This window comes from Ochotona curzoniae, unplaced genomic scaffold, assembly GCF_017591425.1.
Source record: "Ochotona curzoniae isolate NIBS_2020 unplaced genomic scaffold, NIBS_Ocur_1.0 contig_3502, whole genome shotgun sequence".
Classification (NCBI taxonomy): Eukaryota; Metazoa; Chordata; class Mammalia; order Lagomorpha; family Ochotonidae; genus Ochotona; species Ochotona curzoniae.
In genome coordinates this window covers 509724-525980 of record NW_024465886.1, presented here as the reverse complement: position 1 = coordinate 525980, position 16257 = coordinate 509724, and the positions used below count along the sequence as shown (strand labels likewise).

The 16257-nt window shown below is 47.3% G+C and overlaps 1 protein-coding gene across 1 annotated transcript in view; it reads right to left on the bottom strand.

Annotated features, from left to right (window-relative positions):
* Positions 1–3551: 3551 nt before the first annotated feature.
* The window catches only part of CEMIP2 (cell migration inducing hyaluronidase 2), a 67634-nt gene continuing 54928 nt past the window's right edge, over positions 3552–16257 (bottom strand). Inside the window, exons 19-24 of the mRNA XM_040980941.1 lie at positions 14591–14773; positions 12267–12486; positions 11143–11241; positions 7853–8007; positions 5676–5779; positions 3552–5302 (exon numbers count right to left, since the gene is read on the bottom strand). Of these exons, the coding sequence (XP_040836875.1) occupies positions 5106–5302; positions 5676–5779; positions 7853–8007; positions 11143–11241; positions 12267–12486; positions 14591–14773 (958 nt within the window). The 3' untranslated portion in view covers positions 3552–5105. The remainder of the gene's footprint in view (positions 5303–5675; positions 5780–7852; positions 8008–11142; positions 11242–12266; positions 12487–14590; positions 14774–16257) is intronic.

The window sequence follows — 16257 nt, the reverse complement described above, 5'->3', positions numbered from 1 at the left end:
AATTCTGGCCCCCAGTAGCTTTATTCTATAGATGAGCAAGCTTGGGACCGAAAGAATAAAGTCCTGCTGAAAATAACACCACCAGCAAGGCGCCTTAACCGGAACCAAATCGAGGTTGATCACCAAAGCCCACCGCCCATCCTCCGTCTAGTGCAGGCGCTTTCCTCTGCGTCCCCTCCATGGCTCGCCCACCAAAACTTCCCCAGAAAGCTACAGACCAAACACACACCAAGAGAGAGCTGTGGACAGGTTTTATCTTCAGAATGATGATAAACTTTGCCATCAGAAGTTGGGGGAGCTAAAAAGTCCCAAATCCCCGAATCTGCCACATTGTAAACATACCTGACCAAGGCTGTCCTCCTTCGGCAACCGCGGGTAGACAATTAGCAGCTGCTGGAGCCGAGCGTGCACTCAAAGCAGAGTCCCGCCCTCTGCCCAGCACCGACCGCCTTCATTAGTGCCCAGGTCCACCTGTCCACGTCCTGCAGCCCTCAGGGAAGTCATACAGCCAGTCTTTGCTTAGAAAGCTGCTCTGAAATAATTCGTCCTACTTGAAGAATGCATAGGGTAACAATTTCACTTAAAAGTACAAAATGCTACTTTTTCATAGTTGTGGTTCAATGTACATTTTCCTTTAAAGTCTTTCAAGTAAAGCAGGGAGGGTGTAACACTGTGGTTAAGCCACCACTCACCCCATCCCGGACAGTGCCAGTTCAGATTCCAGCTGATCCAGTTCCCTGTTAATGTGCCCGGGGAGGCAGTTGGAAAATGACCCAGGAATCTGTACCCCTGCCACCCAAGTGAGGGCCTCAGATGGGGTTCTGGCCCCTGCCACCACTGGCCCAGCAGCTGTTGCTCTGTGGCTATTCAACGTTGAACCAGCAGATGGAAGGTCTCCCTCTAATATTCTGCCTTCCAAACAAATACATTTTAAATAGATCAAAATAAAAACTGGGGCAGTTGGTTGACATGGCAATTAAGACTACTTGGGGACCTGGTGTGGCAGCCTAACAGCTAAAGTCCTCGCCTTGCACGCACCAGGATCCCATATGGGCTCCGGTTCTGATCCCAGTGGCCCCACTTCCCATCCCACTCCCTGCTTGTGGCCTGGGAAAGCAGTCAAGGACAGCCCAAAGCCTTGGGACCCTGCATCCCTGTGGGAGACCCGAAGGAAGCTCCTGGCTTTGGATCTGCTTAGCTCCGGCCCTTGCTATCTGTCTCTTCTCCTCTCTGTATATCTGACATTCCAATAATAATAATAATAATAATAAAAGACACTGCTTGGGAATCCTGCATCCCACTCTGTCTAAATGCCTGGATTTAGTTCCCAATGTGATGTGGGTTCCAAAACTGACCTGTAATTAACCAAGGAGAGAGCCGAGTAAATGAGACTTCTAGCTGAAAAAATGTAACATTTTAAAATTGTGGAAAAAGGACAACCAGAAATGACACACACAGCATTCTGTAGGGCTTTCAAACTGCACAATTCATGAAAAACAGCTGGAGAAATTTTCTGTAAAATTATATTCCAAGTCCAGAAGACGCCGATTCTCTGGCTTGGGATTGATGCTGCATTTTCATGTCTGCGTTTTCTGCACTTTGGATGATCTTTCCATTTTCTTCCCACACCTCCCTTCCACTCGCTTCTATTTTCTCCGCCCCCCCCCCGCCCCCTTGAAGGGCAACAGCAATCTCCCACACACTGAAAACGCATTCCTGCCCAATTGTCTGCAATGCTCGGGGCTGGCGAGGTCAAAGTCAGGGGTGGGCATGCCATCTGAGTCTCCCACGTGGAGGGAGGGACCCAGCACTGGACCAGCTGCAGCCTCCCAGAGGGCACGGCGCAGCAGGCTGCAAAAGTCCTTTAGCAGCTAAAGTCCTCACTTTGAGTACACCAGGACCCCATATGGGTGCTGGTTCTAATCCCGGCAGCCCCAGCCCCCATCCAGCTCTCTGCTTGTGGCCTGGGAAAACAGTCAAGGACAGTTCAAAGCCTGGGATCCTGCACCTGCGTGGGAGACCCAGAAGAGCTCCTGGCTCCTGGCTTCGGATTGGCATAGCTCCAGCCGTTGTGGTCACTTGGGAGGCCCACATCCCATAGTCACTGTGCTTCCAGCAGCTCCCTGCTCATGTTCCTGGAAGGGCAGCAGCAGAGGGCTCAAGTGTGTGCGCACCTGCCATCCTTGGAGGAAGTCTGGGTCCAGTTCCTGCCTCCTGGCTGTGGCCTGGTTCAGCCCCAGATACTGTGGCCATTTGGAGAGTGAATCAGTAGATGGAAGATTTCTCTTCAAATAAACAAATCTATTAAAAAAAACACTTTGCATATTGATGCTAATAATTTATCCCCTCTTACAAAAACTACAAAAATGCACCAATAAAGGTGTTTCGTGGACAACAGTTGTATTTTAGAGGGAATTTTTCCACAGCTTGTCATGGTTGAAATCTATGACCCCTGGGGCACAGTTCCTCATTCTGAAATCACAACTCATCCTACGATTATTACAGAAAAACTGCTTGCTTCCTTATCGATGACGCCCGGGCCTAACCACGTCTCCTCCTCACATGGAAGAGAAGCAGGAGTAAAACGACTCAAACAGCTCAGCAAGACAGAAACAGCACCATTTGTGAGCCAAGGCCGTGATGGCTTTCTTGGAGTTTGCCTTTTCTCCTCTCCTGATCTTGCAAATTACCTGCTGCCCAGCGCGCAGGCTCACACTTGTAGCATGTAACCTGTCATGGCATAATCCTGCAGGCCTCCACTTCTGGGGTTGGGGCGGATTCTCCAGATACTAAACATAATCTAAAGACTTTGGGAGGAGTGGTGCGATGGCACAGCAAGTCAAGCAGCCACCTGCAACGCTGGCATCTTACAGCTGAGTGCCCGTTTGCGACATGGCAGCTCCACTTTCAATCCAGTTCCCGGGTAATTTACCTGGGAGAGCAGTGAAAGATGGCCCAGTGGACAGGTTACTGCCACCCTCAAAGGAAGTCCGTAGGGAGTTCTGGGCTCCTGGCCTTGGCTGGGGCCACCGCATCATCAAAGCCGTCTGAGGAATGGCTCAGGGGTGGAAGATATTGCACTATCTCATTCCCATCGCTCGTTCAAGTAAACACATTAGCTTTTTAGACAGACTTCAAGAGGGTCAACTCTACCTCTATCTCAAGAATTCGGCAAGCACTCTGCTGATGGAATGTGCATGCTGGCCCAGCAGGAAAGCCTGGCAGGCACTTGAACTAGCTAGGTACATCCCTCACTGGAGCTGCCTTTCAGCTGGGTTCTTCCAAGCATTACGTCATCTCTTCAGGGCAGGAATCCCGTGTTCTCCAGCTGAGGCAGTGCAGAACATGAGGCCGGTTTATTTGTCCCCTGGGGCAGGTGTGCAACAAGGTGACTGATGGCAACCTGAAAGCTTCAGACATACATAAAATACATACACACACATTTTTGATTTGACGTAGACCCTGGTTATTACTATATAAATCAGGACGAAAATACTGGAGCCTATGTATCCTCTCCAAATCCCTTAAAAAAGAGACATATATCAAAGATATTTAAATCACAAAACACACAGAATCTTTAATCACCTTCAAGAACCACAATCCAGTAATACATTTAATAGGTAAGATTTCACTCATCAATATACAAAACAAGAAAACCCCAAACAACAGAAGAACCCACTAAACTTTAACAAGAGCACTTTCAGTGAGAAAGGTTTCTTGGTAGCACTTTGAGGTAGCATACTTTGTAAAGGAACAGGAGTCCCACGGCTGCTTTGTGGTCCCTCTGGACACAAAGGCACGGGCCACGAGTCCGTGCCCTTGGCAGAGGAGAGGGGACTTGAACTCATGGCCAGTGTCATCCCAGATGCACTTCCCATCACCACCCCGCGGGCACCCCACCACTGCACCTGCTGCATTGGGGGGTTGTAGAGGTGAAGGCATCCGCCAGCCTCTTTCCTCTTGCTGTGGTAACATTCCAGGCTGCGGGGCCACCACCTTCCACCACCTGCCCTCCCCACCGGCAGGAGTCCCCGCGAGCTCAGCTCCCCTTCTAGTTCACTGGGGCAATTTCGTTCATGAAGACTGACCGACTACTGTGAGGCTGTGATGAAGTTCATTTCTGAATATTCCCTCCATGACTCTGGCCCTTACAAGGGTCTTCCCCCTAGGCTGGGTGATGATCTTTGGGGGTATCCTTGTTTCCAGGGTATTTCCTGGCCGGGATGGTGAGCAGAAAAGCTTTCCTGCACACATAACAACAAAGCCAAGTGCAAGAGCGGTGCCAAGAACAGACTTTCTCTGTGCAAGTTCAGACAATCCAAGTTTACAGTTCAGGAAAATGTCCTGAGCCTTTAAAAAACAAGAAAGAAAGTAACTATTCTGCCCAGCTCTGCATTTTAAACACAAGCAGTCAACACAAGCTTAGTTTTAAAGCTGCAAGAATGGCTTCAACACCCTTGGGTCACGGTGCAAGTCAACTGTTTGCCCAGTGGTCACTAACTCTGCAGGTGTTTCTAACAGCTAAAAGCCCTTTGCCCTAACACACTTCCAGTGTGACAGCTGAATCCTTAGAATCAACTGCCAGACACGTGAGTTAAAAGGAATGGCCGAAAACAGGGCAAGAACTTGGCCCAAGTTGCCATTCAAAGCTCCATGCTTCGGTATCACAGAAAACCCCCAAAGGTTTCCCCCCTAGAACAGGGCCCCAGGCACCCAGGCTGACTGCTGAGCAACCTAACTGAGCATCAGCCAGACTTCAAGTATCCAACGTGCTACCCTCCCGGACGCCCCCAGCACGCCACACCCCTTCACACAAACAGCACAGCCTGCTCGGCCATGGTCGAACCCTGGGGCGGAAGGCGAGGAGTAAGAGAACTGCTCTCAGAATACACCAGCCTGATAAATACAAATAGATTCTTTACCATTTTTTACAACTAGAAGGTGCGTGAGCTGGTTTTCAAGCAATCCCCTTAAACTCTTTTCTCTCCGTTCTGTATCAAACAAGAAAAACGGTTCTGTTGGGTTAACAGTGTCATTTTAAAAATGCCATAAATTAAATAAGTTAGTTCACATTTTCTTTTCCCAGCACTGCAGCTGCAGCGTCTCTAACGTGCTTTGGAAGCGTGCTTCAACAGTTCCAGGTCTTTCCTGTGGACTGGGCTGGCTCTGCGGCAATCGTAGTCGCTCAGCTGTAACGGTATGAACTGCTCGAGCACCCCGAGGCCTTGCCCAGCAGCACTGGTAAACAGGGCAGTCCATGATGGCTTAAAGTTCCCACTGAATCCCAAGAATATGGTACTCCCTACAACAGGAAGAAAAAATCAGTCCGAGTGTATTACTTCCAGTAAGATAACTCAGGAGGTAAGCGAATTAAAGACAGCTATCACACACACACACACACACACACACACACACACACACACACACACACACACAACCCTACAAAACAAACCTACGCTTCTTCTGTCAGCAAATGAACTCTCACCACCCACCTCTTGCCCCAAATAACAACACACATCCCAACATACTTCCTCCAACAATATGCCTTATTTAGAACAAGCTTAATGATGCCCACTCCAGCAAAACAAGCTCATGAAAACAGTCTGGTGGCTAAATTCCACCATACAAAATCAAACAGTGCTGGCCTCATGGGAACTTCACGGAGTAATACAAACCTTTGTTATAAAGATGAGCTGGTTTGGCTAACCCCAGAGGTACTAATGCATTTGAAATATTCAACTGCTTAATTTCTCCTCTTGTGCTCAACAGAACAATCGACCTGGGTGCAAAAAGAAATCAGAATCAGTTGCAATCTGCATGGACTGATGGACTAGCTTTCTCAACTGCTGGGTCAGTCCAAAATCAGAGAAAAGAGGCAGAGCACCCGAGGGACATGGCCCAGATGCTTTGTCAGGCCTGCCACTGCAGTTCCCAGTCTCTGCCCAGCCGAGGACTCTGCTGCTGCCAACGCAAACACAACATGGAGGGAAAGCAAGAGTCGTTTAGGTAAGGAGACACACTGGATCTCCTGGGACAGAGGTCTTTTGGGGGATAATCCATTGCAACAAAGCAGGATGGCTGTTTGGTTTCAGGACTCCGTCCATCTCTGTAAGATCTATTATTTGTTTATTAGGTGAGCAAATAAATGTCAATTCAAAAAAGCCAAGCCAACTGTTCTTTCTCCATGGCTTGGTTTAACCTGCCCTCTTCATTAGTGAATGAATGCACACCCAGAGATGGCTCGGTGGGTTTTCTAGTTTTGATTCCTCCCTCTCTCGCTCTTTCAACACCATGCTGGCTTCATTACCACAGCTTCCTGGTTCATTTTAACATTAGTATCAGTCCTTTATAACACTGATTTGTTTTCAGATATTTTCTTATTATCTTACATTAATTCTTGCAGATGAACTCCAGGGTCAATTTTAAAGAATAACAGAGGAGTTATGTATTACCCTCACTAGCTGCAATATGCTAAATTTGCATTTTAATTAGGTAGAGGAACACCATCATATCAATTTTTCTAATCCAGAAACAGGCTTTCTTATTTCATTCTTGTCGCGTATCCATTGGTAATACATTTATTTCCTTACTATGAGTCTTGACAAATCTTAAGACTAAGGTTATTAAATGTTTTTAGCAGTGTTGGCTCCTGAGTGTAGGGTGTTGCAGCATCAGGAAAGACGCAATTCAGAGTCACTGTAGCAGCTGAACCACAGCTGCCCTGGGGACCTCTTCAAGTTTCTTAACACGTACTTACAACACACACAGAACAGCATCCCTACACAACACACAGAGAACAGCATCCCTACACAACACACACAAAACAGCATCCCTACACAACACACACACAGAGAACAGCATCCCTACACAACACACACAGAACAGCATCCCTACACAACACACACACAGAACAGCATCCCTAAATGTCTGCAACATTTAAATTTTTACAACCCAAACCTGTTACTAGCACCCAAACCAAGAAAGAACACTTCCAGTACTTCAAAAACCTCTCCTACATCCCTTTCTTATAAACCTTCTGGTGATTTTTTAATAAGTTGGTTTAAATTTAAATCTATAGGTTACCTTGCAGGACCAGGACATCTAAATGGCTGTAGTGAAATTTCAGCATGGATTGTTTCAGAGAGAGGGTAGTGTCTGTGTGTTTTCAACATTAGAAAAAAAATTTTTAAATCCTTCAGGAATACTGAGGTCTTGGACATGTATCAGCTATAATTGCCTTGAGCCCATTTTTTTTTGCATGATTTGACTTAATGTCTACATCAAAGTCCAGGAGAGGAAACGGCCCCAGGAGTTTGTCTAGGACATCTTTCCTCACAGATCAACTAACTGAAACCAAGAAGGCCAGAGCAAGAGAGAAACCAGACACTCCAGCGCTTCAGACCTGCTCTGTCCAACTGCGTCCCAGTGAAGGAGGGATCCAGGTCACAGCTGCAGGACAAAGCTGCCCCTCTGTCAAAGATCAAACCGCCCACAAGTTTGCTTCTAATCAGTATTGATCCTCTCGAGCGGGGTGTGTGCAAAGCAGATCAACTTAGAACTAGCAATCGGGACCACGATGTTCCAAGCAAAGAGCTTCTCTTTCCAACCTCCAACTTCTGCAGATACACGAGGGCTGTCCATAAGGAACGTGGACCACACGGGCAGCCAAGAGAGCTGAGAAAGGGCACATACTGTCTACAGAGCCCTGGATGTTTCTGGAGTGAACAATTACGAGCCCAAACCGAAGCCCAGGGCCTGTGGCCGTTGTCTGCTTGGGGGAATCCACATGCACAGGGCATCCTGTTCTGTGAAGCAGCCAGCGTGACCTTCTTTGGAGGGATGCGTGACCTACCTTGGAGGGATGCTGGTCTGGAGATACTCTCCCACGTGACTGATGTCAGCCAGAAGGAACAGCTTCTTCTCCGTCAGCCGGAAAGGCACGCTGCACGCGTCCAGGACGACGATGAAGACGCCTGCACTCCGGAAGGTGAAGTTGGTGCCATTGACCTGAGAATACAATAACGTCTTCTGATGTCATCACTGCTTCAGTAACATCTCCAGGAGAACTTGGGCTTCCAGTCCCTTCAGTCTGTCTGCTAAAACCCGGGACTCAGATTACAGCACGTGTCGCTCAACAGGGACAAGTCCTGAGAAGCGTGGTGCTGGGAAGTTAAAACTGTTGTGGCTGTGATGTCACTGGGCAACACAACCTTTACAGAATCATTGTCATAAAAACCCCACCTCTTCATCTGGCACGTGACTATATTTTAGGAATCATCAAACTTCGTGGAAAATGAATCTAACAAAGAACTATGCACGTTTTTTGCTTATGCTGCAAGCATTGAGCATATCTGATTTCACAATTATTGTATCCTGAATTCCCAGCAGCCCTCTTCCAATTAGTGGTTTTTCTTCAAGAAAAAGATTCTTGAGATTTTCCCAAGATTCATTAATTCCTTAGCCGCAAAGGAAAAACCAACTGGGTATGTATTAATTTAACACATAGGCACTCAAATTAAAATTAAGGTTAACAAAGGAGAGATGCTTTCACCACTACATCTTGCCTTGCCTGGGAAAAATAGGATATTTAAAATCATTTGCTAAGCACTGGTGATCCCCACAGAACTCAAAACAGCGTTTGGTCTCTTTACATTGCTCTTATCCAGGGAATATTTGTCAAAATGCTTGAAAGAAACTTTAGATGGGAAAAGACCAGAAATAATCTCCCTATTTTCAGGCTGGACACTAAAAATTGAAGTACACTTAAGAAAAAAAAAAAAAAACTGATGGTATGGCATTAGAGGTCAAGTCACAACCCATAAAGCCAGGATCCTGTGTAAGCACGGGTTCAAGTCCTGGCTCCCTACTAACATGTCTGGGAAAGCAGAAAAATATAACCCAAGTCCTGGGACTCCTGCCAGTCACATGGAGGACCCGGATGGAATTCCTTCTGCCTGGCCAGTCCTGGGATCATTTGGGGAGTGAACCTGCAGACAAAATCTCTTTCTGTAACTCCGCCTTTCAAATATATAACTCACTCTTTCTTTTTTAAGAAGTCATCCAACATATTTAACAATATTTACCAAAGTACCACCTCGTCCTCAAAAATCCTCAAGGAAACAACACTTTCCATTAGCAAAGGATTACCATGTGCTAGGAGAGAATGTTCAGGAAACGCATGGAAATAAATATGACAACACACTACATCCTAGGCCTTCCAGGGCCCAGGCACCCGCCGTGCAGCAGGAAAGCCACCATCTTCAGCCCCTAGGGTAAAGCTGCTAGGTTGGTTTTTTTTTTTTCTTTTTTCCTTTTAAAACCACACGTTAGTATAATTTTGTTCTTTTTAATGACTGAATAATATTCCATGGAGTAGAGGTACCACATTTCTTTAACCACTGCTCTTTGGACCGGCATCTGGATTGTTTCCATGTCTTTGCTATTGTAGATTGTGCTGTTGTAAATATAAGATTATAGATCCCTTTCTCATACGCAGTCTTCATTTCCTTGGGATATATTCCTTAGAGCGGGATAGCTGGGTCATATGGCAGGTTTATTTGCAGTTTTCTAAGCACTCTCCATACTGATTTCCAAAGTGCTTGTACTAGCCTGCACTCCCACCAGCAGTGAAGGAGGGTACCTTTCTTCCCACAGCCACACCAGCAGGTGTTGTTAATAGAGTTCTGAATGCAGGCCAACCTCTGTGGAATTAGGTGGAACCTCAATGTGGTTTTCATTTGTATTTCCCTGAAAGCTAGGGAGCCTGAGCATCTTTTCATGTCTGTTAGTCATTTGAATCTATTCTTAAGAAAAATATCTATTCATTCCGTTCGCCCATTTTTTCACAGGGTTGTTTTTTTTACTGTCCCTGGGTTTCTGATGCTCTTCGTAAATCCTGGATATTAGTCCCCTACCGCTTTTGTAGTGTGCAAATGAAATGCTACCATTTGCAACTAGATGGTCCCAACTAGAGACTGCACTCTGGCAAGGCAACAGGTAACAGCCCCAGCAGTGACACCCCGCCACAGGGGACCGATGGAGTTCCTGGCTGTCATTTGGGGAATGTGGCAGTGAGTGGACAATCTCCCCCTCTCCCTGTCACTTTGCCTTTCAAATAATTAAATAAAACCTAGAAAAAAAAAAACTTCACTTCAAAAAGGGAAAGAAGTAAAATTTAATGTTGTCAATATATACATGGATTTTTAATTATCTGCCCACCAGTGGAAAGACAGTGGGTGCCTACGCTACAGTCCCGGCTGGGTTTCAACTGAACAGCCGGACACCTGTTACCCAGGGGACCCTGTACGGGTCCACCTGACTGCAGACAGCCCACAGGCCAGGGCCTGGTTCCCGGGGTCTAACTTGGGTTTAAGCCCAAATTAAATGTGGAAACTGAGGCACACACCTATACTTTCATTATCCCATTTAGAAAAGAGAGCTAATAATAAACAAGAGTTAGGCAACCTTAAAATAAAAGGTCGAAGAGGTTTGAAAACCTTTATTTCTTATGTCTTAAAGAGCTTGGGAGCTTGCCCTAAGTCCCAAAACCTAAAGTAAAACACAATTTCCTCAAGGTTGAGTGTGTAACCATTACTTCGCACTGTCCCCTCATGGTGTAAAAAATACAATTTGAACAAATTTTAATGCAGGCTTGAAAGGAAAGTAACCAGAAAACATATTCTGTTTAGAAAGAAAAAATTACCAACAATTTGTTTAAGCACAGGCCTGCTGAGAAGGTATTTATGCCTTTGCTAGCAAAGACTGCAAACGTTGTCAGAAGGCAGTGTCAATGCGCAGAGGTAAGCATGGCCTCGGAATGAACGAACTGAGAAGGCAAGGTGAGGCACAGGCTGTCGTACTGGGAAATTGCCCCCCCCTCCTCAAAATCCACATGCTGAAATCCGAATCCTAGGAGGCGAGGCCTGGGGGATGGGACTTACGATCAGTGTCCTTATAAAACAGGCCCCAAAGATCCCCCTGAGCTCCCGCTGTGCGCCCACATCAGGCACCAACCTATGCTGTCCCCTCCTGCCGCCCCCGTTCCCACAGCTGCTTGGGATGAAGTTCTGCTGTGTGGGCAAGCGAGTGAGTGACACGGGTCTACACTGCGTGGTGACGGCAGCCCAGGCAGAGAGGACTTACAGAGATGACAGACGGGTCTCCACGCTGAGTCTCTGCTTTGCTAGGTGACCAGAACTGCACGGGGAGGTAGCTCTTATGAGGGTCACTGGTAAACACCACCTGCACAGAGGAACATTCCAGAAACTACGATAAGCAAATCTTCTTGCCCAAAGGTCCCTCCCAAAGTAACTCATCTGCAGCAAACCAGTGGCCACCTGTCTTTTCCTGATTTTTTAAAAATATTTATTCATTGACCTAGAATTCCATTTCCAGATACACTTTACACAGGAACTGCTGCTAGTTCATGTCCTGGCTGCCCCACTTCCCATCCAGCTCCCTGCTTGTGCCCTGGGAAAGCAGGCGAGGATGGCCCACTTCCCATCCAGCTCCCTGCTGTGGCCCGGGAAAGCAGTCGAGGACGGCCCAAAGCCTTGGCACCCTGCACCTGCATGGGAGACCCAAAATAAGCTCCTGGCTCCTAGCTTCCAATCAGCTCAGCTCTAGCCATAGCGGACATCCGGGGAGTGAAACAGCAGATAGAAGATCTTTCTCTGTCTCTCCTTCTCTGAAAAAAATCTGACTTTCCAATAAGAATAAATAAATCTTTACTAATGATAATAATAAGGATGAAGATGGATTGGGCACTGTTAGTGCTATGCCACGTTTCCCCTAGACCTGCTCTGTCCCCCGATTTCCGTCAGTGCGTCTGCTGACAGCTCCTCCTCCAGGCTTGACTCCTTTGCCTGTTTTTCGAGATCCAGAAAGATGTCATCTACTAAAGAATGCGCTAGGAGAGGCAATTTCACTTCTAACCAAGCTCGGTCTGTACTTCTAACTACAGGTAAATATAAAAGTTCATCCTTCATAATTAGAAGAGGCTTCTAAACGAAGGAAGCCATGCTTGCAGGAATTTTTTTGGAGAACTTCCACATTGTTAATACAAAGCATTTTTCTTTTCACATTACTCTTTGACACAGAAACCCAACAGCCATCCACGGTCATGACACAATCACATATGTGAGAGAGGAAAAAGGGACAATCCAATGAGCCACCTGCAATTTCCAACTGCATCAAGTTCACAGCCATGCAGGCTACAGTGGTGCCTCCCGTAGGAAAGCAATTCACACACTCTCCCTGCCACCTACCTGCCGGGTGCCACAGCCTTGGCAGGGCCCGGTGAGCATGGCCGGCATGCTCTGCGCCGCAGACGGCTTCCTGTAGTACTTGGGATACGCTCTGGCCATGCAGTTGCTGACCTCCTTGGAGTCTGACGTCGCCTGGATCCTGACCCTCTCGCATCCCTGAGATGAACAGTAACTGTGGCCGTCCCTGTGGCTCCTGGCTTTCAGATACAGAAACAGCAATCTGCAGAACAGAAACCAACCCAGTGAGTGCTCCATCCGCCAACACCTGACAAAATTCCTCTGACAGAACCCTGGCCAAATCAGGGTTACTGCTCTGACAAAGAAAAAATAAACCCTCAGAGCACTGAGGCTGCTTCTCCTTCCTGAGGGCTGAGTCAACTGCCGCAAACATCACTTCAGGAAATATTTTAACTTTCTGACTCAGTCATTCTGGAAGATATCAAGTGATTTCTGGTCTGAATTAGCTCCACAGGTAATTTTGAAGGATTAGAAATTTGGCTTAACTCAAAAATTCCTTGGAAAATTTCATCCTTCTGTTGAGTTTATGACCTAGTAAACTGGTGTGGAATGTTCTTTGTTGGGAGGTGGGGTAACCATAAATTATTTCACTTTAAGGCACAAAATTGGAATAGTAAAAACAGAAACTCTAACTTCCTTGGCTCGGGCCTGGATAAGTCTCAAGCCAAGCCCAGCGACGTCCACCAGGAGCCCAAGGGCCTGAGGCCCTTCCGTTTGTATCGGAGCCAAGATCCAGCCCAAGTGAACAGCTCTGCCTATTCTAAAAGACCCTCCTACTGCTAAGGCAAGCAGAGAAGCCAAACTTCCAGGCAGCAGCCCCACGCCTACCAACAACCCCGGTCCCTCTGAAACAGAGGAAGCCGGTAATCTAAAGGATGTGATAAAACGGGATTGACTCTCGGCAATCAAGGCTTCAGATGTTAACAGAGACAAAATGTTAGCCCTTCTTCCCACCTCCGGCAACTGTAACATACATCCACAAGAAATAAACAGGGACTTGATGAGACACAGGCCCTCTGACCTATAGTTAAAATACCAAGCAGGTAGCAAACAAACCAGAAATTCAGAAGCTACGGGATTCGTGAAATACCCAAATGAGAAGCTATTCCCCTTTCTTACACGCGGAATCGTTAATCTGCCCTTACAGATCTGGGTGTCACACCACCTGGCAGTGTGCAAGTTCTGTCATCTGCACAACAGGTCTGTTTAAGCCCGATCTGAACCTGACACTCGGCAACAATTACGACTTACAAAACAAGCCTAAGCTGAGCACGCCGACTGTGGGCCTTCTGAAGGGGACAGCTCCGGGGCTAACCCTCCTGACCAAACCTGAGCTTGCATATCTCCTAATCCATCTTGCCCCCCTTCTGCCCATTCCGAATCGCAGCTATTTTCCCAAACATGCCATGCCATGTTCTTGCATGCCTCCATGCATTTGTGCACTGTCCTGCTGAAGTCACCTACTTTCCCATTTCCTCAGCATTGTTCCTCAAGAATAAGCATCCAGGTCCCCCTTGGATGTCACCGCTCACTCTGGGCTGGATCCCTGAGTATGCCGAAACGCACGCTGCATGCCCTGCCAGATAACTGCCCGCACGTCAGCCTTCTGCCCTCCGGTTCCTTGTTGCGCATGCCCCATCCTCTGATGGAATGAATGTGGAATGGGCTCTACTGACAGTCCCAGCCTAACTGTGCACAGTCATGGCATCGAGGCATGGAGATGGACGGAACATGCCACTTGCTGGTAGAGGACAGGAGATGGCGCCTACCATAACCCAAGGCTGAGAGACTGTGACAAGGGCAGACAAGGCCAACAGGACCCCGGGAGGGCACGGTTAGAATTAAAAAGCGCAAAGGCGCAGCCTAGAGAAAGTTGGAAGCAAACACAGCATGGTTACACAGTGGTCTTCAGCAAGTCCGGGTCAACTCGGCAGAGATGAGCAGGAGGAGAGCGAGGAGCTTTCGCTGAAACCAAGCTCTACCCGACATAAGTAACCATTTGGAGAGCTGCAGGCAGAGACATTATTTCCATCTTCAATTGGGTTTACCGGCTGTTCAGTGACAAGGATAATTTCTCTCTCCCTAAATTGGCTTAATAGGTACACAGCAAACATTCCTGCTGCCAAGACCGAAGCTACGAGCCGTTCTCTCGCCTGAACTGCTAGGGCTGCTGTGCAGTCACGCCCACCGGCCGCTCTTCCAAACGGCGTCACATCACAGCCTATCCTTAGCTACGCTGAAGAACCAGCCATTTCACCACTAAAGAAAGATCGCCATGACCCTCATTCCTGCTCCTACTGAATTACCCCGTGCTGGAGTCGAAGAAGAATCTCCTCTCCGACTGCCTCCGCTGCAGCTCTTCGAGCGAGGACACGGGCTCGTAGTCTTCCATTTTGGATGAAGAGCGGTTGTGGCGCTGCAGAAAGCTGAAGGAGACCTGAAAACTGCTGCTGGCTGGGTAGCAGAGGCCCACTTGGATCCAGTCATTCCTTCAAAGGGAGGCAAGCAGACATCAGTTCAGATCGCAGCAGACACTCCGAACGCTACAGCCACGTGCCCTTCAAGCAACATGCCATCTCCACTGCGCATGCTGCCGTGCACTGAGCCATCAACAACTCAAGTCCCAGACTTGGCACGTATAGGAGTCATCCACCTTCACCCGTTAGACTAATTTCTCTGATCAATCTATTCACAGCAGTAATATGGTCTACAAAAGAAAAAAAAAATAAGGAGAAAGAAGAAGGAAGGAAAGAAGAAAGAAGAAGAAGAAAAAAAACCAACCTCCGGTTCAATGGTGTCTTGGGGAATGTGGGCTGAAGCTAGATACACTGTACAGGTGTCACCCGCCACAATGGCTGAGCACGCTTATGCTGCAACACAGACACTAGCAAGCGGACTGTTGAAATGGTAAACTGAGAAAGAATTTGTTCACAAACTCATTATTTTTAAAATAAATTTTAGAAGTTTATTATGAATGAAACAATGAAAGACAGAGAAACAGAGATAGAAAAACAGCCCTGTGCAGCAGGTTCACCCTTCAAATGCCCAGAACAACTGAGAGTGGGCCAGGCCGGAGCCAGGCAGCAGGACCTCATCTGGGTGGCAGGGACCCAACTGTCTGGGTCTGCACCTGCCGCCCGTGCCCTACCCTCCCAGGGTGCATGGCAGCAGGAAGCCAGATCAGAAATGAAGCTGGTATCGGACGGACACGCAGTCATGACGGAACCTGGACCTCCACTGCAGTGTCTGACCAGCTGTCCCCAACAGCCACCCCACAGATTTGTTCCTGTCCTTCGCGATCTTATTAAGATAAATCCCTAGGGGCAGGACTGCACACTCACAGGTGTGCAACCTCCTCAGGCTTCGGACACCAAACCACCCAGGCAGTATTCTTCACCTCTTAGACACAAAATCAATCTTTCTAAAAAAAAAAAAAATTACAAATGTGTTCCCTTTTAATTTCTTTGGCTTTTTGCTCCTTGTCCAAAAGGTGGTGAGATACCCATATAAATGTACCATTCCCGCCATTTTGAGCTGTCCAGCTCAGTGGCATGAAGCATGAGCCCAAGGCTGTGCAACCGTTACCATTTCCACAACTATGTCATCATTCTAGTGACTTCTGAAACAGCATAAAAAAAGGCCTTAACGCTGCTCAGGCCTTATGACCCAGTCATTCCCACTAAAGAATAAATTACAAATAACACAAATGATGCAGACTTCCTCTAAAGCACTGTTTATAACAGCAAAGAGAGGGGAAGTGGGTAGGCACCCCTAACTGTTCATGGGGAGAAAGGGCATTAAAAAGTAGACATTCATATGCTTGGACACACACAGGCAGTGGGGACCTCATCCATGTTCACAGTGCTTCACTCTAAGAGGATTCTACACTATTTCACAATCTTCATCAGGTTTTCCTACAATTTTCTATAATTTTCATGCTCGGCTGAGGGTTAGAGTACAAGCTTTTGTAACT